The sequence below is a fragment of the Nerophis ophidion genome, linkage group LG28 (assembly GCF_033978795.1).
Source record: "Nerophis ophidion isolate RoL-2023_Sa linkage group LG28, RoL_Noph_v1.0, whole genome shotgun sequence".
Classification (NCBI taxonomy): Eukaryota; Metazoa; Chordata; class Actinopteri; order Syngnathiformes; family Syngnathidae; genus Nerophis; species Nerophis ophidion.
Window position 1 is genome coordinate 18,570,553 of NC_084638.1, and position 26,122 is coordinate 18,596,674.

Consider the following 26,122-nt stretch of genomic DNA (forward strand, 5'->3'; position numbering starts at 1 on the left):
CTCATAGTTACATTAACATTGATATTATACATCTGGACCAATAGATAGAAATGCAAGCTACTTTTGCCGTGTAGCTTGTAGTGTAGCTTGCTACAATTCTCTGAGGATTGCTTAGCTACATTTAATTGAGAGTAACTTATAGCTTTACTTCTACATTTTCCATGTAGCTTGCCCATCCCTGTCTACTTGGCCTACCTCACATGTGAATAGTTTGAATACTGCAAACGTCAATACAGTAACACCTCATTTGTGTTTTATGTTCTGCAGACGTCCAGCAGGTGTCAGCAGAGAGTCATGAAGAGATTCCCTCCAAGCAGCAGGAGTGGAGCTCTAGTGTGGGACAGAAGGAGCTACAGGCCCCCTACCACATTAAAGAGGAAGAGGAGGAACTGTGGGAGCAGCTTCAAAGGTTGGAGGAGACAAATAATGAAGATGAAGCTCAGTCCTTACATCTTCATCACAGTCAAAGCGAGGAGAACAGAGGGGCGGAGCTTGTAAGTCAGCACATCACAGAAGCTGATGGAGAGCATTGTGAAGATATAAAGTCAGAACCAGACAGCATCTTTGCTCCACTGTCAGACATGGACCACATGATGTCAGACTCTTCTGATCACAGTGACCACATCCAAAAACCTTTGGAGAGTAAACATGACTCTAAAGATGATACAGGACATCACACTAACAACAAACACTTTGACTGCTCTAAATGTGGGAAATCATTTAGACGGAAGAGTAATTTTACAGTACACATGAGAATACATACTGGAGAGAAACATTTTTCTTGCTCTGTTTGTAAGAAGAGTTTCTCCACAAAGCTTATCATGACCAGACACATGAGAACACACACTGGAGAGAAACCTTTTAATTGCTCTGTTTGTAAGAAGAGTTTCTCCATAAAGGAAAGCGTGACCAGACACATGAGAACACACACTGGAGAGAAACCTTTTCTGTGCTCAGTGTGCCCCAAAAGATTCTCCATGAATGACCAAATGAAAAGACACATGAGAACACACACTGGAGAGAAACCTTTTACTTGCTCTGTTTGTAAGAAGAGTTTCTCCAGGAAGCTTGAAATGTCCACGCACATGAGAACACATACTGGAGAGAAACCTTTTACTTGCTCTGTTTGTAAGAAGAGTTTCTCCATAAAGGAAAGAATGACCAGACACATGAGAACACACACTGGAGAGAAACATTTTCTGTGCTCAGTGTGTCCCAAAAGATTCTCCATGAATGACCAAATGAAAAGACACATGAGAACACACACTGGAGAGAAACCTTTTACTTGCTCTGTTTGAAGGAAGAGGTTCTCCCGAAAGCTTGACATGTCCACGCACATGAGAACACATACTGGAGGGAAACCTTTTACTTGCCCTGTTTTTAAGAAGAGTTTCTCCACAATGTTTGTCATGACCAGACACATGATAACACACACTGGAGAGAAACTTTTTAGTTGCACTGTGTGTGTTAAAAGGATCAGGTTTAAGAATCAGGTCAGTGAGCACAAGTGTGTAACAGTCATGGAAGCTGCAGGGATTTAAAAACACTTAAACAGTGATTGTGCTAAATGTACTTTAAAAACACTTCATGTTTAATATGAATGTATATTTGATGTTGCATGTAGTGCTTCTCATCTTCTACTGTTATATGTTGTCCTGTGCTTACTTTTTAAAGGCCTTCTGAAACCCACTACTACCCACCACGTAGTCTGATAGTTTTTATATCAATGATGAAATATTAACATTGTAACACATGCCGATACGGCCTTTTTAGTTTACTAAATTGCAATTTTAAATATACCGGGAGTTTTTTCTTGAAAACGTCGCGTAATGATGACGTGTACGCTTGATGTCACGGGCTGTTAGGAAATATGAGCGCTGCACACACACACAGCTAAAAGTCGTCTGCTTTAACCGCATAATTACACAGTATTTTGGAGATCTGTGTTGCTGAATCCTTTGCAATTTGTTCAATTAATATTGGAGAAGTCAAAGTAGAACGAGGGAGTTGGGAAGCTTTAGCCTTTAGCCACACAAACACACGGTGATTCCTTGTTTAAAATTCACGGAGTTGAAACTTTACTATGGATCACAGCGAACATGGATCCCAACCGAATGTCAACCAGCAGGCTTCGGTGAGAAAATTGTGGTAAAAAGTCACTTCTTACCGGATATCAGCTGAGCTTGTGCCGCTCATACAGCTGCTGTCGACTTCCCTGAGACACTGCGCATCAACACAGCTGTGGACGTACACCTCCGACTATCAGGTACTGTTAAACTCACTAAAACACTAGCAACACAATAGAAAGATAAGGGATTTCCCAGAATTCTCCTAGTAAATGTGTCTAAAAACATATGAATCCGTCCCAATGCAACCGCGTTTATTTATTTTTGTAACGTTTTTTTTTTTTTCTAGTCCGTCGCTATCAATATCCTCAAACACAAATCTTTCATCATCGCTCAAATTAATGGGGAAATTGTCGTTTTCTCAGTTCGAATAGCTGTTTTTGTTGGAGGCTCCCATTTAAATCAATGTGAATATGTGAGGACCCATCAACATGGGACCTCATCGTCTGCAACTTCCGGTAGAGGCAGGGCTTTTCTCTTAGCACCGAAAGTTGTGAACTTTATCGTGGATGTTCTCTACTAAATCATTTCAACAAAACTATGGCAATATCGCGAAATGATCAAGTATGACACATAGAATGGACCTGCTATCCTCGTTTTAATAAGAAAATCTCATTTCAGTAGGCCTTTAAAGGGGAACATTATCACAATTTCAAAAGGGTTAAAACCAATGAAAATCTGTTCCCAGTGTTTTGTTTTATTTTTTGGAGTTTATTTCAAAATTTTACCCATCCTGGAATATCCCTGAAAAAAGATTTAAAGTGCCTTATTTTCGCTATCTTCGAAGCCACTATCCATTTTCCTGTGATGTCATACAGTGCTGCCAATGTAAACAAACAATGGCGAATAGCACAGCAAGATATAGCAACATTAGCTCGGATTCAGACTCGGATTTCAGCGGCTTAAGCGATTCAACAGATTATGCATGTATTGAAACGAATGGTTGGATTATGGAGGCAGATAGCGAAACCAAAAATTGAAGAAGAAACTGAAGCTATTGAGCGGATAGCTATTGACACTATTTGGCCATAGCATGGCACGTTTAGGACTTTCGCATCTTGTGACACTGGAGCTACTTAAATCCGTCGATTGGTAAGTGTTTTTTTCGCATTAAATGTGGGTATCTAGTTTCAAATGTACATACAGCTAGCCTAAATAGCATGTTAGCATTGATTAGCTGGCAGTCACGCCGCGGCAAAATATGTCCGATTGGCACATAAGTCAACAACATCAACAAAACTCACCTTTGTGATTTTGTTGACTTTATTGTTGCAAATACATCTGCAGGTTATCCATACATCTCTGTGCCATGTCTGCCTTAGCATCGCCAGTAAAATGCGCAGACACTCCGGCACATTCAATGGAGGGTCTGGCGGTAGATTTCTTGCCACTTTCGCATCTTTGGGCCAGTGGTGCAAATTGAATCGCTCCCTGTCAGTGTTGTTACACCCTCCGACAACACACCGACGAGGCATGATGTCTCCAAGGTTCCAAAAAATAGTCGTAAAAACGGAAAATAACAGAGCTGAGACTCTGTGTTTGTAATGTGTTTGAGAAAATGAAAATGGAGGCTTTATTTCCTAGGTCACATTCTGACGTCATCGCTCCATGAGCGATAAACAGAAAGGCGTTTAATTCATATTACATGCCCGGCGGCATTTCCAGGAAATACGGTAGCCTCCACACCTGTGGGATGTTCCAAATTAGTGTTTGATGAGCATTCCTCAACTTTATCAGTATTTATTGCCACCTTTTCCAACTTTTTTGTCACATGTTGCTGGCATCAAATTCTAAAGTTAATGATTATTTGCACAAAAAAATTTTTTTTAGCAGTCTGAACATCAACGATGTTGTCTTTGTAGCATTTTTAACTGACTATGGGTTGAAAAGGATTTGCAAATCATTGTATTCCGTTTATGTTTACATCTAACGCAATTTCCCAACTCATATGGAAACCGGGTTTGTAGTAATTCTATACGAAATAATATATGGTAAAATCAATTTTAAACCATATCTTCTATCCATAGTAAAAAGTCCTGTCGTCCTGGTTTGTTTTTCTTTTCCTGTTAATAATGTTGTAAAGAGCAGCGTGTTTGTGGTTACTGAGATTCAAAGACAGTTCATACAATAACTTGTTTTTTCTAAGTGCATGTAAAAGTACTGAATGTATTTTGTGACTGAGCAGAGATGGTGTGTTTGTCTTGCAGACGTCTGCGAAGAACATCTTCACCCTGAGCAACAGAAGTGGAGCTTTAGGATGCGTATGGAGGGTCCACAGCCCTACCACATTAAGAAGGAAGAGGAATACCCACCGATCCCCCATTTTAAAGAGGAAGAGGAGGACCCACTGACACCCCGATTTAAAGAGGAAGACGTAGATTCACCTAACCCTGACATTAAGGATGAAGAGGATACATTGACCCCTCACATTAAGGATGAAGAGGAGGACCCACTGACCCCTCACATTAAAGAGGAAGACGAAGAACACAGCATCAGTCAGCAGGGAGAGCATCTTGAAGGACTGGAGGAGGTTGAAGTCATCAAGATACCAGTGATTGGTGTCCCTGTGAAGAGTGAAGATGAGGAGGTCAAAGGTGAAAGTGAGGAGAGGGGAGGGGGGGAGCCTCCAAGCAGCAGCTCAACACAACACATGACAACAGAAGCTGATGGAGACCACTGTGGAGGATCACAAGCAGACAAGCTCTTAGCTCCACTATCAGATAGTGAGGACACAACGTCACACTCTCCTGACACTGATGATGAAGACTCTAAAAATGATAAGACATGTCACACTGACAACACTCACTTCAAATGTTCTCACTGTGACAAAACCTTTAAATACCATTGGTATCTGAAAAGACACTTGAGAATGCACACCGGAGAAAAACCTTTTATCTGTTCAATATGTGGTAAAGGTTTTGTAGAAAGTCAGAGTTTGAAACAACACACAATATTACACACTGGAGAAAAATCTTTTGTATGTTTAATCTGTACTAAAGGTTTTGTCGAAAGTCGCAATTTGAAAGTACACATGAGAACACACACTGGTGAAAAAGCTTTTATCTGTTCAATCTGTGGTAAAGGTTTTGGACAAAGTCACCATTTGAAAGCACACATGAATATACACACTGGTGAAAAACCTTTTTCTTGTTCAATATGTGATAAATGATTTGCACACAGTTCATGTTTGAAAAAACACAGAACAAGACATACTGGAGAAAAATCTTTTATATGTTTAATCTGTAGTAAAGGTTTTGTTCTAAGTAACGATTTGAAAGTGCACAAGAGAACACACTGGTGAAAAACCTTTTATCTGTTCAATCTGTGGTAAAGGTTTTACAGAAAGTCAATATTTGAAAGTACACATGAGAAGGCACACTGGTGAAAAACCTTTTATCTGTTCAATCTGTAGTAAAGGTTTTGTAGAAATTCGCAAATTGAAAGAACACATGAGAACACACACTTGTGAAAAAATGTTTTCTTGTTCAATCTGTGGCTTATCTTTTAAAAGGAAGGAACATTTGAAAGTGCACATGGGATCACACACTGGTGAAATACCGTTTTCCTGTTCAATTTGTAGTAAACGTTTTGTAGAAAGTCGCAATTTAAAAGTACACATGCGAATACACACTGGTGAAAAACCTTTTATCTGTTCAATCTGTGGTAAAGGTTTTGTACAATGTAACCATTTGAAAAGACACATGAGAACACACACTGGTGAGAAACCTTTCTCTTGTTCAATCTGTGCTAAAGGTTTTGCACAAAGTCACAATTTGAAAGTGCACATGAGAACACACACTGGTGAAAAAACGCTTTCCTGTTCAATCTGTAGTAAAGGTTTTTTTAGAAAGTCGCAATTTGAAAGTACACATGAGAACACACACTGGTGAAAAACCTTTTATTTGTTCAATCTGTGGTAAAGGTTTTGTCCAATGTGGCCATTTGAAAAGACACATGAGAGCACACACTGGTGAAAAACCTTTTTCTTGTTTAATCTGTGGCTTATCTTTTACAAGGAAGGAACATTTGAAAGTACACATGAGAACACACACTAGTGAAAAACCCTTTTCCGGTTGAACCTGTGGTAAAGATTTTACACAAAATCAGTGTTTGAAAAGACACACAAGAACACACACTGGTGGAAAATCACATTCTTGTTCAATCTGCAACAGGAGCTTTTGTGAACAATCAAACCCTGTAGCAGGAGAGAAAGTGTTGAGTGGCAGTGTGTGTGGTGAAATATTCTCTTCTAAGTACCAGTGTAAGAAACACAAGTGTGCTGGTGAGAACAGCAGCAGCAAATGAAACTGCAGGATTTGAAATAAACTGTAAAGACTTTAATTCTGACTTTCTAACAACTTCAGCGCATATAACATGTGTGACATTGTTGTTTGTGTAACAATATCTTTAATATGCTTCTACATTTAATATTAGTGTTTTTTCAGTCATGTAAATGCATTAATATGCAACATCGTGTACTTTTATTAAAAAATAAACAGAACAATTTGGTGAGCGTGAACAGTAGAAGACACATGTTGTATACAATAAACATTGTATGTGTATATATATTCATAGTACAATTTTAGATATTCATAATAGTCTTTTATATGTGTCTGAAATATTGAAGTATTACATATTCGTATTTCTAATTGTTAATAATCCCATATATTAGCACCTTTATATGATATTCATATGTTCTGGTTCACATCTGAAACATCTTCTGGACCACTTCAGGAAGCATATTATTATTTACTTTATACATCATTTGAACAGTTGTCTTTTATACCATTTTAAAATGTGTAACTTTGTGAATCATTTGTTGTATCAATACCATTTTATTAATGATCTTTATTACTCTCTTTTGGAATATGATGATTGTGTTGTGATTGTTTTATATGTATGTCCTAAGACCTTTGTGTAATAAAAAAAATGGGAGTGACATTGGCTGAATTGTTTTACAAATTTAAATTTGTGGATTTAAAAAAAAATCCCCATGGCCTCAATAAATAAACGGGACGTCCCAGAGAGTACATTAGACTGCATGCTATGCTTTGATACACAATCCACTAAATTATTTATTATAGTCTTTAATTGTTTGTTCTTCTCTTGAACTACACAGCTAGAGGAACATGAGCGAAAAAAAAGTCAAAAGTGAAGCCATGAAAATGCTTTTAAGCACAAGAAAGCTGCTGTTTTACTTAATAATTGGGTGCTTTTCTGATGTGTAAAAACATTTATAGTTATTTCATTTGACATCTTCTCATTTATTTATTTTTTCTCACCTCGGTCTTTGACATACTTAGGCTACTTTTGTACTTCTCTGATTTGGGACATTTGGTTTGAGCATCTTCCTGGTTCAATTTGTGTTTGGAATCACAGAAATACCCGCACACTTTCTGTGTATCTGGTTTTTGGATTTGTTGGGAAGAAACAAGTCTGTGATTTGAAGCATCCTGGCAGGTGGCTTGTTCAGTCTCCTGACTGTGGCTTTCTCACAAGGTGACTCCATCATTTTTCACAGAAATGATGCCTCAGCTTGGACATATTACACTCGCATATCTTTCACTTGTTCCCATTCCAGACAATGCTGTTGCTATTACGGCTCTTGTAACGACAGTGAAGTTCTTCTTGGACTGGAATATTTCCGTGTGTATGGTCTACTCTCAGGAATTGTTCCACACTTTAGTCAGGGAAGCAATAGTAATAGTTAAGAAATATCACATCTAGCACTGGTGTGAACGATGAGGTTCGCCCTTCAAAATGGATTCCGGCATGCACTTCCGGTAAAAAGTAAAACCCTTCTATACCAGTGTGGTTCATGCAGCAGGTGGCACAGAGCCCACATCACGATTGGTATTTTTTTAAAGAAAACTTTCCAATTAAGTGTACAGAGTGCACATTATACAAACAATTGTACTTACGTACTTCTCTTTGTTACGTGCGGTGGAGAAGGAGACGGTACTGAGACAGTAAAGGAATGATGTGGGCAAGTAACCCAAATATGTATGGTGTGACTATGTGTTGACTTTAGCTGGGTGTTACCAGGAGCTGTTGAAGGTGCTTGTTGAGGAAGGTGCGGAAGTCCAGAAGGAGCAAGGCAGGTTCAGAGGTCCGTAGGATAAATCTCTGTTCTCCAGCAGGCGTTGCAGGACCAGGCGGACATTCTTGTTGATGCTCCTGCAGGTTCTGAGAAAAAAATACAACATTTCATCAAGAAAAACCACAACGAAGTGGTCCAACATGTCCCACAGAACATGATTAACTAATGCCTGGAAGACATTAGTTAATCGAAAGATGGGTGTTGAAGGCCGTCTTCCATTCCTCACACTCCTTGATATGCACCAGGTGGTAAGCGTTTCGGAGGTCAAGTTTACTGAATATGGTGGCGGGAGCGAGGGGCTCAAAAGAGGATCTCAGGAGGGGTAGAGGATACTTGTTCTTGATTGTAATGAAGTTCAGCTGTCGATAGTCAATGCAGGGCCTTAATGATTCGTCCTTCTTGCTCACAAAGAAGAATCCCGCTACCACCGGGGACTTTGATGCCTGAGGTGAGAGATTCAGAGATGTGGTCCTGCATGGCCTGTATAGAAAGGTTGTAAAGCCGGTTGGAGGGAAGGACAGCGTTGGGAAGCAGATCAATTGCGCAGTCATAGGTTTTTGCAGGGGAAGGGAAAGCACACGTTCCTTGTCAAATAATGCCGCTAGATCATGGTACACAAAAGGAACAATGGAACAATCTGTGGGAGGTGAGACGCTTTTAGGCCTGTCGGCTGAGGGAACTGCCGCTTTAAGGCAGCGTGCGTGGCATGCTGTGCTCCATGCTAGGACCTTTCCCGTGGAAAAATAAATATGGGGGACGTGTTTACAGAGCCATGAGCGCCCGAGGACTAAGGGAGCGACGGTTGCGTCAAGCACCCAGAGGCTGAGGGTCTCAGTGTAGTTCCCCGAGATGGTCAGGGATGGGACTCTCTGCGGTGCTTTATGGGGCCGAGGGGATGGCCGTCCAGGGTTTGTGCATGTAAGAAAGTCTCCAGGTGCAGTAGGGTTATTCGGGCCTGGCAAGCAAACTCCTGGTCAATGAAGCTGTCGTATGCTCCATAATCCAGGTAGGCCCCCCCGGAGAGAGTTCTAGAGCTCCAGGACAGGGTCGCTGGTAAGAGAATGCCTGGGTTATTGTTAGTCTGGGGAACGGAGGTATGGCTCACCAGGATTGTCCGAGATAGTGAGCCTTGTCTTTTGGCCGGGTCGGACAGCTGATGACGTGTCCAGCCATCCCGCAGTAGAGGCAGAGGCGCAGCAGAAACCTCGTCACCCTTTCCTCCGCTGCCAGGCGTGACCTGCCTAGCTGCATGAGTTCCTCAGTACCAAGCGAAAGGGACGAAGATACAGGTCAAAACACAGTAGTGTGGTCAGCTGGTTGAAACTTAGGGGTCGGAGTGGGGCTAGCAGTAGTCTGTGCTCGCTCCGCTGCTCTCTTGAAAAGCCTATGGTCCATCAAGAGCACCAGATTAAGGGCTTGGTATGAGGTAGGTCGGTCTCGCAACAATCTGTCCGTTCTGGCCTCGCCCAGTCCCCTCCTGTATGTGCTCTGGAGCACCTTGTCTCCTCACTTGCTGTCAGAAGCAAGGGTGTGGAACTCGAGGGTGTATGCTGCAACTGAGCTAGAGCGATGCTGGATGGAGTGAATTATGGAGGCGGCGTCCCCCCGTCCATGGGGTGATCGAACACTGCCTAGAATTGGGAATGGAAGAGGACATAGTTGGTGCTCAGCCCATCGGACTTGTCGAGCCCTGTTGTGGCCCCTCTAAGCGACTGACCCGAAAGTAGCAGAAAAATTTAAGCAATTTTTTTCCCCGCCAGAAACATAACGAGAGGGTTGATGCTTTAAAATTAGCTTCCATTTTACCAAAAATCCCCGGCAAAACTCAAAACCCCCCTCCACTGGTCTGGGACTAGCAATCATCGGTTCTCAGGTGTGGGAGGGGTGCCAGGTAGTGGTTGCACCAGCGTACTTGGATCTGACAGAAAAGGGGAAGCAAGGCTTATACTAAGGGTGTCCAATCTTGCAAGCAGGCTGGCGAAGGGGACCTCAAGCTTGTTCTCCAGGTTCGAGAAACGCTCTTTGTGCTGCTGGAGTACCGTGTGCAAAGCCAAGATTTCAGTAATCGTGGGGGGTCGGGGAGAGAGCCACTACATGAGGTCAAACATGTTAAAACATTAATGCTAAGGTTTCGTCCAGTATTGGACCGGTAACGTCTGATGATGATGATGATGATAATGACTTGACTTGACTTGATTTATTCATGCTTGCAGTGGAGCCAAGGCCCCACTGAAAAAACAGCTGAACTTTACAATAGATATCAAACAAACAATAAAAAATGAAAATAATAAACAGTATTTTAAAAATTTGGAACATCCTCGGGGCAGCAGCAGCATGGAAACTGTTAGCATTCTGATATATAACTATATTACTTATTTAATTAGTGTCATTATACAGCTTAATTGCAGCGTGCAGGGTAGAGTTTTTAAGTCTCTTTGTCTTTGCTCTGGGCTCGGGTTCAGCCAGCTTATGTTGGTTCCTCAATGTCCTGGCAGTGCGGCTGCCTCGTGTTGGAGGTAGCAGGTCATGCAAAGGATGTTGCTCATCATGCATATCCCTGACCAGCTTCACTGCAGCCTCCTCTCTCCTGGTCTGGAGTGATGGTAGGGGTTGTGAGATGTTTCCAGCTCTCCTTGTAATGATTTTACAGGCACGTTTCTGGACTCACTCTAGCTCTGCCTGTTGTTTTTTGGAGCAGCCCACTAAGAGCACTGAGCTATATTCCAGACACGGCCTGATGAGAGTGGTGTGGATGGTAACAAGGTTGTCTGCAGGTAGTCCATGTCTCGCCATGACTGTGAGGTAGTGCAGCCGCTTGGAGGCGTTTTTTATTGCCTTCTCAATGTGCACATCCCCAGTGAGGTTTTGGTCGAGGTGGTAACCCAGGTACTTTGTTGTTTCCAGGACAGGGACCTCCTGTCCCCCCAACATCAGTGCAGGAGGTTGTGGTGGATTACGGGCAAAACATATTCGGAGTTCTACCGACTTCTTCCCGTTGAGTATCATTTTTTTATTTGCTGCCCATTCGTCCAGCCTTTGTGCCTCTTGGCACATGGTTGTGTCTGACATGATGCTGGATATAGGGATCGCTCTCGATAGCCCGATGTCGTCTGCATATCCCACATCAAGGGTGTCCTCAAACACAGCATTCCGGGTGGCCATGTAAAGGAGGAAGACATATGGGGAGACAACACCCCCTTGTGGTACCCCAGATGTAACTTCAATCCAGGGGCTATGAACTCCATTTGCCACCACTCTCTGTCTTCTTCCTGAGATGTAACTATGGAGCCAGGCTGTCAGATATGGGCACAGTCCTAAGTCCAATATGTTTTGCATCAAGATGCCATGGTCAATTACATCAAAAGCTTTTGACATATCTGCCAACACCATCGTTGGTTTGGAGTCGGTTTCGGTAAGCCAGGTGTGCATTGCCCTGACTAGAGCCGTTGTAGTACTGTGCTTAGGCAGATATGCATATTGATTTTTACACACGTCCAGCACGGTTGGAATAAGCTTTTTCAACACAAAACGTTCTATTGTTTTCCCCACACAAGAAGTTAGTGAGATAGGACGCCAGTCTGAGATTGAGCCAGGGTCTTGGCCTTTTGGTATGGGACAGACATTTGACTCTTTCCATACATCGGGGACACACCCTTGTTGGAAAGAGCAGTTGGCCAGATGTGTGATGACCGGTGCCAGGTCCTCTGCATGTTCTTTCAGCAGCCAGGTGGGAATGTCATCCGGCCCACTTGCTTTCTGGGGGCCCACCCGAGTGAGGGCTAGCTTCATCTCACCAATGCTACAGATGTCGCTAGGGGTAGCTCTTGGTAGGGGATATACACAATAGGGTGTTGCTTTAGTCCACGACTCCACAAAGAAGTTGTTCAGGGCTTCTGCAGCTTTGTCCTTTTCAACTTCTTGTATTTTGATTCTTCCATCAGTTGATGATTTAGCGCGTCCTAGTCCTTTATTTATAAAGTCCCACCACTCCTTGGGGTTCTTTTTCTTTAGGTTTTGCATTTCATTTTTATAATATCTAATCTTTGCCTTGCGTATAGGTCTTTGGACGGAGTTTCTGATTTCTCTCCATTTTCCCACTTTCCCCCATTTATTGTGGGCTTTTTGTCTTTTCTTTATGGCCTGTTTTATTTTCTCTGTCATCCATGGTTTGTCCGCATTTGTAATTCTTTTCAGTCGCACAGGCATGCATATGTCCATTGCTGTCTGGATATAGTTGTTAAAACTTGCTGCTTCGGCATTGATGTCCACAGCCTCATAGACAGCAGACCAGTCAGTCATAGCGATGCATGTTGACATAGCCTCTTTTCTTTCTGTGGTCACTAATCGAGCCCTCCTCCTGTTCACCTGTTGTTTCTGCCCTGTTGTATTTACTGGGCTCAGCACCAAGCACTTGTGGTCGCTTGCACCTAGGGGGGCAAGGGTGGTTGGGGGGCCGTAGAAGTTAGCCATGTTCGTAAAAATAATGATGTATTTGTGCAAGTGAACAAATGTATCCACAAGGGACAACAACCCTTTCCACAGTAGACTACACACACAACAGAAACACACATCTTAGAAGACTCCAACAATATAGTTGAAGAAGACTTTAGGATTAAAAGTGAAGATGTGAGGTGAAATAAGTACAAATGCAGCAATAAAAACAACCAACTCCACTCACGATGGCTTTAAAGTTCAGTGATGTGTTGCTAACTTCAGCCATTTTCTACGTTGTTGATGTTTTACAGTAGTTAACATCCATAATGTAACTATGCTGCTAATGTATCAGAGTCCACAAGTTTGTCCATTCATACTTTTAATTGAATAATAACATCAATAGAATGCAATGGAAAAAAGTGGGGGAAAAAAAACATGAGAAAATAGAACACAATAATGACTACATTTATAATATTCAATAAATGCACACAACTTAAAAAGTAACTCCAGGACATCATATAACACTGGAAGATTAGAAGCACTAAATCCAACATCAAATATACATTCATATTAAACGTGCTGTGTTTTTAAAGTACATTAAACACAATCACTGTATAAGTGTTTTTAAATCCCTGCAGCGTCCATGACGGTTACACACTTGTGTTTACTGACCTGATACTTATGCCGGAACATCTTATTACACACAGTGCAACAAAATGGTTTCTCTCCAGTGTGTGTTCCCATGTGTGTGGTCATGTTACGCTTTTTGGAGAAACTCTTCTTACAAACAGGGCAGGTAAAAGGTTTCTCTCCAGTATGTGTTCTCATGTGCGTGGACATGTTAGGCTTTGTGGAGAAACTCTTCTTACAAATAGAGCAAGGAAAAGGTTTCTCTCCAGTGTGTGTTCTCATATGTTTCGTCATGTGTTGCTTTGTGGAGAAACTCTTCTTACAAACAGAGCAAGTAAAGGGTTTCTCTCCAGTGTGTGTTCTCATATGTCTGGTCATTAGTTGCGCTGTGGAGAAACTCTTCTTACAAACAGAGCAAGTAAAAGGTTTCTCTCCAGTATGTGTTCTATTGTGTGTGGTCATGTCAGGCTTTCTGGAGTAACTCTTCTTACAAACAGAGCAAGTAAAAGTTTTCTCTCCAGTATGTCTTCTCATGTGTCTGGTCATACGTTGCTTTATGGAGAAACTTTTCTTACAAAAAGAGCAAGTAAAAGGTTTCTCTCCAGTATGTATTCTCATATGTACTGTAAAATGACTCTTCTGTCTAAATGATTTCCCACATTCAGAGCAGTCAAAGTCTTTTTTGCTAGTGTGATGTCTCGTATCACCTTTAGAGTCATTTTTCCTCTCCAAAAGTTTTTGGATGTGGTCACTGTGATCAGAAGAGTCTGACATCATGTGGTCCATGTCTGACAGTGGAGCAAAAATAATGTCTGGTTCTGTTTTCATATCGTTACAATGCTCTCTATCAGCTTCTGTGATGTGTTGACTTACAAGCTCCGCCCCTCTGTTCTCCTCACTTTGACTGTGATGAAACTGTAAGGACTGAGCTTCATCTTCATCATTAGCCTCCTCCAACCTTTGAAGCTGCTCCCACAGTTCCTCCTCTTCCTCTTTAATGTGGGAGGGGGCCTGTAGCTCCTTCTGTCCACCACTGGAGCTCCGTTTCTGCTGCTTGGAGGGAATCTCTTCATGACTCTCTGCTGACACCTGCTGGACGTCTGCAGAACATAAAACACAAAAGAGGTGTCACTGCATTGACGTTTGCAGTATTCAAACTATTCACATGTGAGCTAGGCCAAATAGACAGAGATGGGCAATCTACCTGGAAAATTTAGTTAGCTAAGCTACAAGTTACTCTCAATTAAATGTAGCTAAGCTATCCTCAGAAAATTGTAGCAAGCTACACTACAAGCTCCACTGCAAAAGTAGCTTGCCACATTGAAGCTACATTTAACAGCATTTCTGTCTATGGCCCACATGTATAATATCAATGTTAATGTAACTGAGAGTGTACACATGGACCCAGTGAGGGTGTGTTAACTGTCATTTAGCTGAGGACACCTCACAACATTCCACTGTATGCATTAATTTGTTTGTTCTTGTATTTCTACTCTTCTTGAGACACCAACAAGGAAAAGTACCTTCCATATGAGGAGGTGTGAACAAGTTAGGACATACAGTACATATATATATATATATATATATATATATATATATATATATATATATATATATATATATATCCATTGTCATGTCTTTTACAAAGATTGTGAACGACAGAAAAATTCCCCAAAAAAGTGCAGTTCCCCTCTGAATTCAAATGATTAGATTTAAGACTTTAAGTCTATGAGCATGAACTGATGAGGCCTACTTGGATGAGAAGACAAACGTCTTCTAAGACAAAGTGAACAGTCCAGTGTTGTGATGGATTGAATGCCCTGAGAATAAAATGATATGTGGATGTTGTGCTTACTTGGACTGTGATGAAGCTGTGAGGACTCAGCTGGTTTGTCTTCATGCTCTTCAGTCTTCACAGAGACAACAGTCAGTGGAAACTTGCTGAGATCAGCCTCCTCCTGCCCTAGAAGACACTCTTCCTCCTGAGTGATCCACACTTCCTCCTCTTCCTCTTTAATGTGGGGGGGCTGCTGGGCATCTGTTGGGTAAATAAGATAAAGAGAGAATATAAATTGTTTTTGACTGACACTGTTGTCATGATTTGTGTTCTTTCATGTGTTGTGTTAAAAGTGCTTAGCAAAACAACCAATAAAAACACAGGGAATATCTGCTTTTGTCCCAGACACTAAAATTAATTCAAAAGTGAGTACAAAAATAGACTTGGAAATTTGATGGGGGGAAATTGGAAAGCTTTTTTATAAATACGAGTCAGCATCGATTGAGGCATTCTTAACTTTACACACACTGATGTAGAGTGTGCAAATATGTGTGTACGGTCTATGACACCTAAACTTTATCTCTTAATTCAACCACAATCTTGTAATGACATAGTCAATACCATAACTTCAATATCATGGAAATAAAAACAATATAATTCCTAAATCACTTAAATAGTATGTTACTGTCATCATGCAAAATGCTTTTTTGTGGTCATTTTGTTGGCTGGGCCAAAACGAACTTTTACCAAAAACATGTTTTACTATGTGGTGTTTTATGGAGAATCTCCATCAACAATTCCTCTTTAGGAATTGGAGACCATCTACGACACGCTGAAGGAAAGTCAGTCACCTTTATGTTCTTTTAATAAATCAAGTGTTGACTACTTTGGTTATTGAACATAAATGTTACTTTCACTTATTGTTGCATGTAGGTCAGAATCAGGAAGTACAATTATGACTAATTAGATTTGATTACAGTATAAAATGTATTTGGTGACTGTGTGAGTTTGGTGTAAACATGTTGACACAGGTTTACATCTGCTTGGGGAGTGGAACACAGATATGTCCCGAAAAGATGCAGCCATTTTAAAACCTTCACTAAGCGGTGCCACCAACATTGTCTCACTTAGCTCATTAAGCAAACCACCAGGGTGAGTGAGTCATTTTAAACCTTCCCAGACCTCGTTGGTACTTCTGACCAGTTTAAGAACACCACAAGTGTGCAGCTTAAGTGATCATTCCATGATTTTCTGTACCCATAAAGAACATAGTGTTATGTTTTTATTTCCCTGCCTTCTCTTTTGTTGTGATTTGTTCCCTCAACTCGTTAGTCTCCAGCGAGGGGTAGACACTAAGGCACACCTCAAACTATTTCTACCGAGGAGTATTCAAGCTCGTCACCCACAGCTGGTCTTGGCGGTTCATTTATCCTGCACCTCCTACGTACATGCGCCTGCTTCGCCCCTTCAGTCCTGGTACGTTGATTTTCCTTAATCCTGTATTTCCTAACGTTGTTGTGTTTGTTTCCTAGCCTCCTTGAGGCAGTAAATACTTTACCCCGTGCCTCGTGCGCCCTGGCTTTTCCCCTGCCGACCACTGGGGAACCTGTTCCATTTAGTATTCCATTTAGTATTCATGGTGTGCACTTCTACCCCATCACTTTTCGTTATACTTTTTGGACTCATTAAATGTATTCCTTTTTGTTTTTCAAACTTGCCTACCATCTCTGCATCCGGGGGGCACCCCCTTGAACAGTTCGTAACACGTAGAACCGAGGCTGACGGCCACAAAACAAGCAAAGCTACAATCCTCAAGACCTAGACTAGCAAGGCTTTTATTGACAAACTGCCAAATTAAGACTCGCCTTGGTGCTTGCAAGTACACATGTGTTTGGGTCAATTCCTAACCTCAGAAAAGTAGATAACTTCACAGTCAAAGTGGGGGACAATATTACAACAAACAAAAATGTGATTCCCTATCTTGGCTGCATCCTAGAGACTAATCTCTCCAGTGAAAAAATTACTACCAGAGGTAGTTTAAGAATCAACCGAAAAATTCTGTTCTTACTAATGTTGTCCCGATACCAATATTTTTGTACCGGGACCTCTACCAAAATGTATTTCGATATTTTTCTAAATAAAAGTGACACACAAAAAACTGTATTATTGGCTTTATTTAACAAAAAAAATCTTGGGATACATTAAGAATATGTTTCTTATTGCAAGTTTGTCCTTAAATAAAATAGTGAACATACTGGACAACTTATCTTTTAGTATTAAGTAAGCAAACAAAGGCTCCTAATTTAGTCTGCTGACATATGCAGTAACATATTGTGTCATTTATATTCTATTATTTTGTCAAAATTATTAAGGACAAGTGGTAGAAAATTGATTATTAATCTACTTGTTCATTTACTGGTAATATCTGCTTATGTTCTGTTTTAACATGTGCTATCTACAATTCTGTTAAAATGTAATAATCACTGATTCTTAGAATATAATATAATGTAATATAACAAAATACAATAGAATAGAATAGAGTTTTATTTTCATTATTGCAGTGAACAGGTTCAAAGAACAACAAAATTGGAGCAGATCCCCTAAGGTGCATATACAATTTGGAAATATAAATAGTAAAAAAATATAGAAAATAAGAGATGTGTATATATATATATATATATATATATATATATATATATATCCACACACATGAAAATATGCATACATATGAATATATATACACATACACATATAACATTATTGCACATTATAGTCCGAAAAAAATAAAAATAAAAAGACATGACACATGAGGACATGATGGACACATTGTGCTCACTCAGTGCCTGTTTAATTCTACTATGTCTCTTGGGTAAAAGCTGTTTTTCAGTCTATTTGTGCCAGCTTTGAGCAACCTATAGTGTCTGCCCGAGGGTAGCAGGTCTAGGTGGCAGTGCCCGGGGTGGAATGGGTCTTTCAGGATGCTCTGTGCTTTCCTGAGACAGCGGGAGCTGTACAGGTCAGCCAAGGAGGAGAGGGGGCGTCCGATGATCTTCTGGGCGGTTTTTATGACCCTCTGGAGCACCGTTCTCTCTGCGGCCGTGCAGCTGCTGAACCACACGCAGATGCAGTAGGTCAGGATGCTCTCAATGGAGCACCGGTAGAAGGACACCAGCAGTTCCTGTGAGAGGTGGTTGTTCCTGAGTATTCTCAGAAAGTGCAGTCTCTGGTGTGCCTTCTTGATGGTAGTCGTGGTGTTGTTGCTCCAGGATAGGTCGTCGGCCAGGTGGACTCCCAGGAAGCGGAAGTCGGAGACCCTCTCCACGCTGTCACCGCTGATGATCAGGGGCAGGATGTCCGTTTTATTCTTCCTGAAGTCTATGACCAGCTCCTTGGTCTTGGAGGTGTTCAGGGCCAGGTTGTTGACTATGCACCAATCCGACAGCTTCTCCACCTCGTCCCGATATGCAGCCTCGTCTCCCTCCGAGATGAGCCCCACTACGGTGGTGTCATCCGCAAATTTGATGATGGAGTTGCTGGAGTGGGCAGGTGTGCAGTCGTATGTGTAGATGGAGTAGAGAAGGGGGCTCAGCACGCAGCCTTGTGGAGAGCCGGTACTGAGGTACAGGCTCGATGACATGTGGCGACCCAACTGCACCCTCTGGGGGCGGTTGGATAAGAAGTTCTTAACATGCAGATGGAGTTCGAGAGACCCAGGTCTGACAGTTTGGACACCAGTCTATCGGGTATAATGGTGTTAAATGCCAAACTATAATCCACAAAAATCAGCCGCACGTAGCTCCCCCCCGTCTCCAGGTGACCCAGGGAGGAGTGTAGGGCTGTGGCGATGGCGTCCTCTGTGGACCTGTTGGCTCTGTAGGCAAACTAGTGTGGGTCGAGCTCGGGAGGGAAAACTGAGGTAATATGGGTCCGTACCAGCTTCTCAAAGTACTTCATGGCTATAGGTGTAAGTGCAACTGGACGGTAGTCATTCAGGCAGCTGACGGAGTTCTTCTTCGGCACCGGGATTATAGTGGAGGTCTTCAGGCATGAAGGGATGACCGCCTGAGAGAGGGACTGGGTGAAGATGCGAGGCTCAGTGGAAGAGTGGCTTTGCGCAACCCGAGTGTCCCTGGTTAATCCCCACCTAGTACCGACCTCGTCACGTCCGTTGTGTCCTGAGCAAGACACTTCACCCTTGCTCCTGATGGGTGCTGGTTAGCGCCTTGTATGGCAGCTCCCTCCATCAGTGTGTGAATGTGTGTGTGAATGTGGAAGTAGTGTCAAAGCGCTTTGAGTACCTTGAAGGTATAAAAGTGCTATACAAATACAACCCATTTATCATTTATTATTATTTACATGTAATTTGTAGAACTAAAAAAGTGGAAAAAATGCTTTTTAAATAGCATTCCTATTAGCCCAAGAGGTTGAACACCCCCAACATGATGTTCTGTAACATCTCAGAGCAGGGAAGTCTTTTATCAACAGCTGTTTATCGGAAGTCTTATAGAAGTCAACTATGTGTGCAGTGCAAGGTGAAATGCAGTTATGTCATCTTCTTGTCAATAACACACACATCAAACTTTTGTTGCTTCCTTATTTGTCATTATTCAAAGCTGATTGTAATGTGTAGCAGCGGCAGCTAAACTCAATGTGACAACGTGTCATAGTTACGTCAGTCAGCTGGAATTAAAAATACAAATAGTTGTGTCGTTAGTCCAGAATCTTCACGGTCCTCATAGACAACATAATTAGGAACCCGTACAAAAAAATGGTACTTGGTATACATCTCTTATCTTCACCACTAAACCTTTGAAATATGCTGACCTATGTGCTGCTAAAGGTAAATAAACAGTAGCCATATTGAATGTTTGCTTTCATTTGACCATGAGAGGTTAGGAGGACGGCCTCTAGGTCACATTGTTACACCCCAGCAATTACACTGTTGATGATTGATTTGTAAATGGTGGTGTTAAAAAGCAAATATCCATCTTTAGTCATAAAAGTGGCCCCCGGATGAACATGTGTCACAAACATTGTATTCGATGATATGTGGATGTTGTGCTTACTTGGACTGTGATGAAGCTGTGAGGACTCAGGTGGTTTGTCTTCATGCTCTTCAGTCTTCACAGAGACAACAGTCAGTGGAAACTTGCTGAGATCAGCCTCCTTCTGCCCTACAGGACACTCTCCCTCCTCTTCCTCTTTAAAATAAGGGGGCTGTGGATTCTCCTCGTCCCCTTTAAAATGTGAGGGCTGTGGATACTCTAAAGTCAAACTGTCCCCCTGCAGATGAGGGAGACATTCTTCTTGGTGTTCAATCAGCTGATGGATATCTACAGGACACAAACAAAACACATTTTAACTACTACAGGACTGTCTCAGAAAATTACAACATTGTGATGAAGTCCTTTATTTTCTGTAATGCAACTAGAAATATGAAAATGTCATACATTCTGGATTCATTACTCACCAACTGAAATATTGCAAGCCTTTTATTATCTAAATATTGCTAATTATGGCATACAGCTTAAGAAAACTCAAAAATCGTATCTCAAAAAATTTGAATATTTCCTCAGACCAAGTAAAAAAAAGAGAGATCAATAACAGCAAAACAAAATCTGACATTTTAAAATGTAAATTAATGGACTCAGTACTTGGTTGGGAATCCTATTGCATGGATTACTGCATCAATGCAGCGTGGCATGGAGGCAATCAGCCTGTGGCATTGCTGAGGTGTTATGGATGCCCAGGATGCTTCAATAGCGGCCTTTTAGCTCATTTGCATTATTGGGTCTGGTGTCTTTCAGCTTCTTCTACACAATACCCCACAAATTCTCTATGGGGTTCAGGTCAGTGGAGCTGGCAGGCCAATCGAGGACAGTAATGCCATGGTCAGCACACCAGTTACTGGTGGTTTTAGCACTGTGGGTAGGTGCCAGATCATGCTGGAAAATTAAATCATCATCTCAATAGAGCTTTTCAACCGATGGAAGCATGTAGTGCTCTAAAATCTCTTGGTACGCAGCTCAATTGACTCTGGACTTGATGAAACACAGTGGCCCAACACCAGCAGCTGACATGGCTCCCCAAACCATTGCCGACTGTGGGAACTTCACATTGGATTTCAAGCAACTTGGATTTTGCTCCTCTCCAGCCTCCCTCGTGACTCTAGCGCCTTGACTTCCAAATGAAATACAAAACTTGCTTTCGTCTGAAAACAGGACTCTGGACCACTCTGCAACTGTCCAGTAATACTTTTCCATAGCCCAAGTCAGACGCTTCTTCCGTTGTCTTGAGTTCAGGAGTGGCTTGACCATGGGGATACGGCTATTGTAGCTGTATCTGTTGAAAAGCTCTATGGAGATGATAATTCAGCAGCAGCGTTGGCCACGCCCGGGAATATTTTTTATTCTACTCAAATGAGATTTTCTTATTTAAACGGGGATAGCAGGTCCATTCTATGTGTCGTACTTGATCATTTTGCGATATTTCCATATTTTTGCTGAAAGGATTTAGTAGAGAAAATCCACGATAAAGTTCGCAACTGTCGGTGTTAAGACAAAAGCCCTGCCTCTACCGGAAGTCGCAAACGATGACGTGTGGGGGCTCCTCACATCTTCACATTGATTTTAATGGGAGCCTCCAACAAAAAGTGCTATTCGGACCGAGAAAACGACACTTTCCCCTGTAATTTGAGCGAGGATGAAAGATTCGTGTTTGAGGATATTGATAGCGAAGGACTAGAAAAAAATAAAATAAAATAAAATAAAAATGCGATTGCATTGGGGCGGATTCCGATGTTTTTAAACACATTTACTAGGATAATTGTGGGAAATCCCTTATCTTTATATTGTGTTGCTAGTGTTTTAATGAGTTTAATATTACCTGATAGTCGGAGGTGTACGTCCACGGGTGTCTTGACGCCAATGTCTCAGGGAAGTCGACGGCAGCTTCATGGACGGCCAAAGTTTAGCTTTTCTCCGGTAAGAAGCAACTTTTTGACCACAATTTTCTCACCGAAACCTGCTGGTTGACATTTGGTCGGGATTCATGTTCGCTTGACCGCTGTGATCCATAGTAAATTTTCACCTCCAAGAATTTTAAACAAGGATTCACCGTGTGTTTGTGTGGCTAAAGGCTAAAGCTTCCCAACTCCATCTTTCTACTGTGACTTATCCAATACTAATTTAACAAATTGCAAAAGATTCAGCAACACAGATCTCCAAAATATTGTGTAATTATGCCGTTAAAGCAGATGACTTTTAGCTGTGTGTGCGCGTAACGCTCACACTTCCTAAAAACGCGTGACGTCTTGCGTACACGTCATCATTACACAACGTTTCTAAGACGAAACTCCCGGGAAATTTAAAATTTTAATTTAGTAAACTAAAAAAGCCGTATTGGCATTTGTTGCAATGTTAATATTTCATCATTGATGTATAAACTATCACACTGCATAAATGATAAATGGGTTGTACTTGTATAGCGCTTTTCTACCTTCAAGGTACTCAAAGCGCTTTGACACGGTGGGTAGTAGTGGGTTTCAGTGGGCCTTTTACCCCCAATTCCAACTCTTGATGCTGAGTGCCAAGCAGGGAAGTAATGAGTCGCGTTTTTATAGTCTTTGGAATGACTCAGTCAGGGTTTGAACACACAACGTACCGATCTCAGGGCGGACACTCTAACCACTAGGCCACTGAGTAAGTCGATGTAGTAGGTGTTGTAGTAGGTTAATGGCTGCACCAATATGAAGGAAATAACAGGTCAGTATAGCTTTTACACACATATACAACCTGTCAAACCTACTAGCTAGCAGGCTAGGTTTACAGCGTCAGTTACCATGGTAAATGACTCGGATTTTGTCTTACCTCTCTTATTTTTGGAGGTAAAACTCTCGAGCTTTACATACTCAGGACTTTGCCCTTAACCTGCTCTCTGGAATATTCCCCCGGTGACTGTGTGAGTTTTGTGTAAACATGTTGATACACATTGTTACAAACTGAGAGGAACATCAACCTCTCATAAATATTGTGCGTCTGAAACTGTCTCGTTTTTATGAACAATGTAAAACAATCAGTGCATCATCCTCACATGACAATTCATCTTCCTATAGACAATCTATTCAAGAATAGTGTTAATAATGAAATATAAAGTTAGTAAAGATGTGAGGGTAAGAAGTAAACAAACCTGTTGTATGTAACACAACTTGATGTTTTTGTTGTTGTCGCTCCTTCTCCACTTTTGTTGGACAAAGTTCCTCGTACTCTGCCTTTGTTCTTTCGCACATTTTCACACAATCACAACACTTTACACTCACACTTGATCTCTGCTTAGCGATGTTTTTGATCACTTCCGCCTCTCTTTGTGAGCAGCTAACAAGCTAAACTAACTGGCAGGCTAAGCTAGCCCGAGAAGCATCAAAGTGCGCTCAGACTAATATAACCGGATGCAAACAGTTATTAACGATGTTTACTCTATTTACTAGAGTCTAATAAAGGACATATATGTGTACATGGAGGCACAGATTAAGAACACTGAACTGTGACGACTGCAATAACGTCTTCACCGTCAGACGCCATCTTGCTTTATCCTCGCCGTGTTTGGTTCGCGCGCAGTGTTGTCAGATCTCGCGAGAGAAACAAGTAACCAGATCTTTTCCAAATCTCACGAGAGAAACAAGTTAAACCAGCTTTCCACCCCCGGTAAAACTATTTTACTATGTAATAACTATCCATTAATTCATCCACTTTCCACCACTATTCCCTTTAGGGACGCGGGGGCGCTGGTGCCTATCTCAGCTACAATTGGGCGGAGGGTGGTGTATATCCTGGACAAGTCCCCCCTCATCGCAGGGCCGTATATACTAATTACTTATTCTGAAAATGAAAGTAAACTTGTCCATTTCAAATTTTCAAAACAAAGACATAAAACTTATTTCCGTAAAAAATATTCAAATATTTAACAATGTATTGAAACAACAGTCTGCGATGAGGTGGCGACTTGTCCAGGGTGTACCCTGCCTTCCGCCCGATTGTAGCTGAGATAGGCGCCAGCGCCCCCCGCGACCCCGAAAGGGAATAAGCGGTAGAAAATGGATGGATGGATGAAACAACAGTAGCATTAGAAAAGAAAAAAAAAGAAACTAAATAAATATCACACTCATGATATTATTTTTGTCTTTGATGTTTTCCTCTTTTGGTGCAGTTGACCTTGTTCTTACATTTCTCCTCCCTCCTAGAGTACCTGTGTTGCCCTTGTGGGCGGAGTTGTGGGACGTGCACAGCTGCTTCCAATAGACCCTAGTGCTACTTAAGCAGCACCACGACAGCTGGATGGCACTCGGTGATTCCACTCCACGTCAGTTGATTCCATGCTTCGAAAATTTTGCTACCTTGGCCATTCCCAGTGCCATCCATCTTGGTGTTGTTTTGTAGTGTGCACGTCTTGTAACTCCAAACCAAGTTGAGTTTATTTTTGTATGTAAGTAGTTTTTGTTTTTCCACAATGCACATTTTTTCTTCTCTCTTTCGCACCATCGATTTTTGTTACCTCCAGTTTGAATTGTTTTCGTGAGTAGGTTTCCGCAGTAAAAGAAGCGTTTTACTCAGAGTCCTGTGCATTATTGGGTTCCTTTTTATTTTTAAGTAAGGGGACATACATATAAAACAAAATTCACATTACAAAAGAGAGTAATAAAGGTAATTAAAGGAATGGATTATTGAGACCCAACAAATGATTCATAAATTCACACATTTTAAAGTAAATTTTCTTGTATAAAACACAACTGCTCAAATGATGTACAAAGTATTTAGTTTGCGTCTAGAAATGGTCCAGAAGATGTTTCAGATGTGAACCAGTAAATATGAACGAAAAGGGATTTATGTGTACTCAAAAGCAAAGGTATGAACACATGTAAAACAAATATGTACATCATATAAAGTTCATTTATAACATCATTAATAATTAAAAATGATTTCTGAATATCTCTATACACATAAAAAGTATTTGTAACATGTTGGTCCTGTTTATTCTCATCGTTACAGCCAAAGTGCTGTGTTCAATTTTAAATAAAAGTAGAGACTGTTGTATATTAAAACATGTACATGACTGAAAAAAAGCAACAATCTAAAATATCTAATCTATAAAATTTAGAATCTATGTGCTAATGTTGTTAGAAGGTCAAAGTTAATGTTTTGACAGTTTATTTAAAATCCTACAGTTTCATTTGCTGCTGCTGTTCTCACCAGCAAACTTGTGTTTCTTACACTGGTACTTAGAAGATAATCTTTCACCAGACACAAGCAACTCAACACTTTCTAACCAGTGTGTGTTCTCATATGTCTTTTCAAAATACGGACTTTGTATGAAACATTTACAACATACTGAACATGTTTAAGGTTTTTCTCCAGTGTGTGTTCTCATGTGTACTTTCAAAGTGCTTCTTCGCAAAAAAGCTTTACCACATTCTGAGCAAGAAAAAGTTTTTACTCCAGTGTGTGTTCTCATGTGTACTTTTAAACACTGACTTCTTACAAAATCTTTACCGCAGATTGAAGAAGAAAAATGTTTTTCTCCAGTGTGTGTTCTCATGTGTACTTTTAAAGTGCTTCTTTGTACAAAAGCTGTACCACATTCTGAGCAGGAGAAAGGTTTTTTTCCAGTGTGTATTCTCATGTGTATTTTCAAATTGTGCCTATGAGTAAAATCTTTACCACAGATTGAACATGAAAAAGGTTTTTCTCCAGTGTGTATTCTCATGTGTATTTTCAAATCGTGCCTATGAGTAAAATTGTTACCGCAGATTGGACATGAAAAAGTTTTTTCTCCAGTGTGTGTTCTCATGTGTCTTTTCAATTTACTAGGATATTTAAAAGTTTTGTCACAGAGAGAACATGTGAAGTGAGTGTTGTCAGTGTGACATGTCTTATCATCTTTAGAGTCTTCATCATCAGTGTCAGGAGAGTGTGACGTTGTGTCCTCACTATCTGATAGTGGAGCTTAGAGCTTGTCTGCTTGTGATCCTCCACAGTGGTCTCCATCAGCTTCTGTTGTCAT

The 26,122-nt window shown here is 41.2% G+C and overlaps 3 protein-coding genes across 4 annotated transcripts in view; 1 reads left to right on the forward strand and 2 right to left on the reverse strand.

Annotated features, from left to right (window-relative positions):
* Window positions 1-4,479, forward strand: part of LOC133545467 (zinc finger protein 501-like) — a 15,860-nt gene extending 11,381 nt beyond the window's left edge. For both annotated transcript variants that reach the window (XM_061891094.1, XM_061891093.1), the window contains 2 exons: window positions 268-2,266; window positions 4,334-4,479. In XM_061891094.1, coding sequence (XP_061747078.1) covers window positions 268-498 — 231 coding nt within the window. In that variant the 3' untranslated portion in view covers window positions 499-2,266; window positions 4,334-4,479. The remainder of the gene's footprint in view (window positions 1-267; window positions 2,267-4,333) is intronic.
* Window positions 1-26,122, reverse strand: part of LOC133545393 (zinc finger protein 501-like) — a 399,721-nt gene that overhangs the window by 72,699 nt on the left and 300,900 nt on the right. The gene's annotated exons all lie outside the window — the stretch shown is intronic.
* Window positions 13,041-23,667, reverse strand: LOC133545411 (zinc finger protein 892-like). The gene is made up of 4 exons (XM_061890978.1): window positions 23,255-23,667; window positions 20,134-20,400; window positions 15,146-15,328; window positions 13,041-14,390 (listed from the first exon to the last, which is right to left on the reverse strand). Exons 1-4 carry the CDS (start codon window positions 23,352-23,354, stop codon window positions 13,285-13,287), a joined length of 1,656 nt encoding a protein of 551 aa, XP_061746962.1. The 5' UTR covers window positions 23,355-23,667; the 3' UTR covers window positions 13,041-13,284.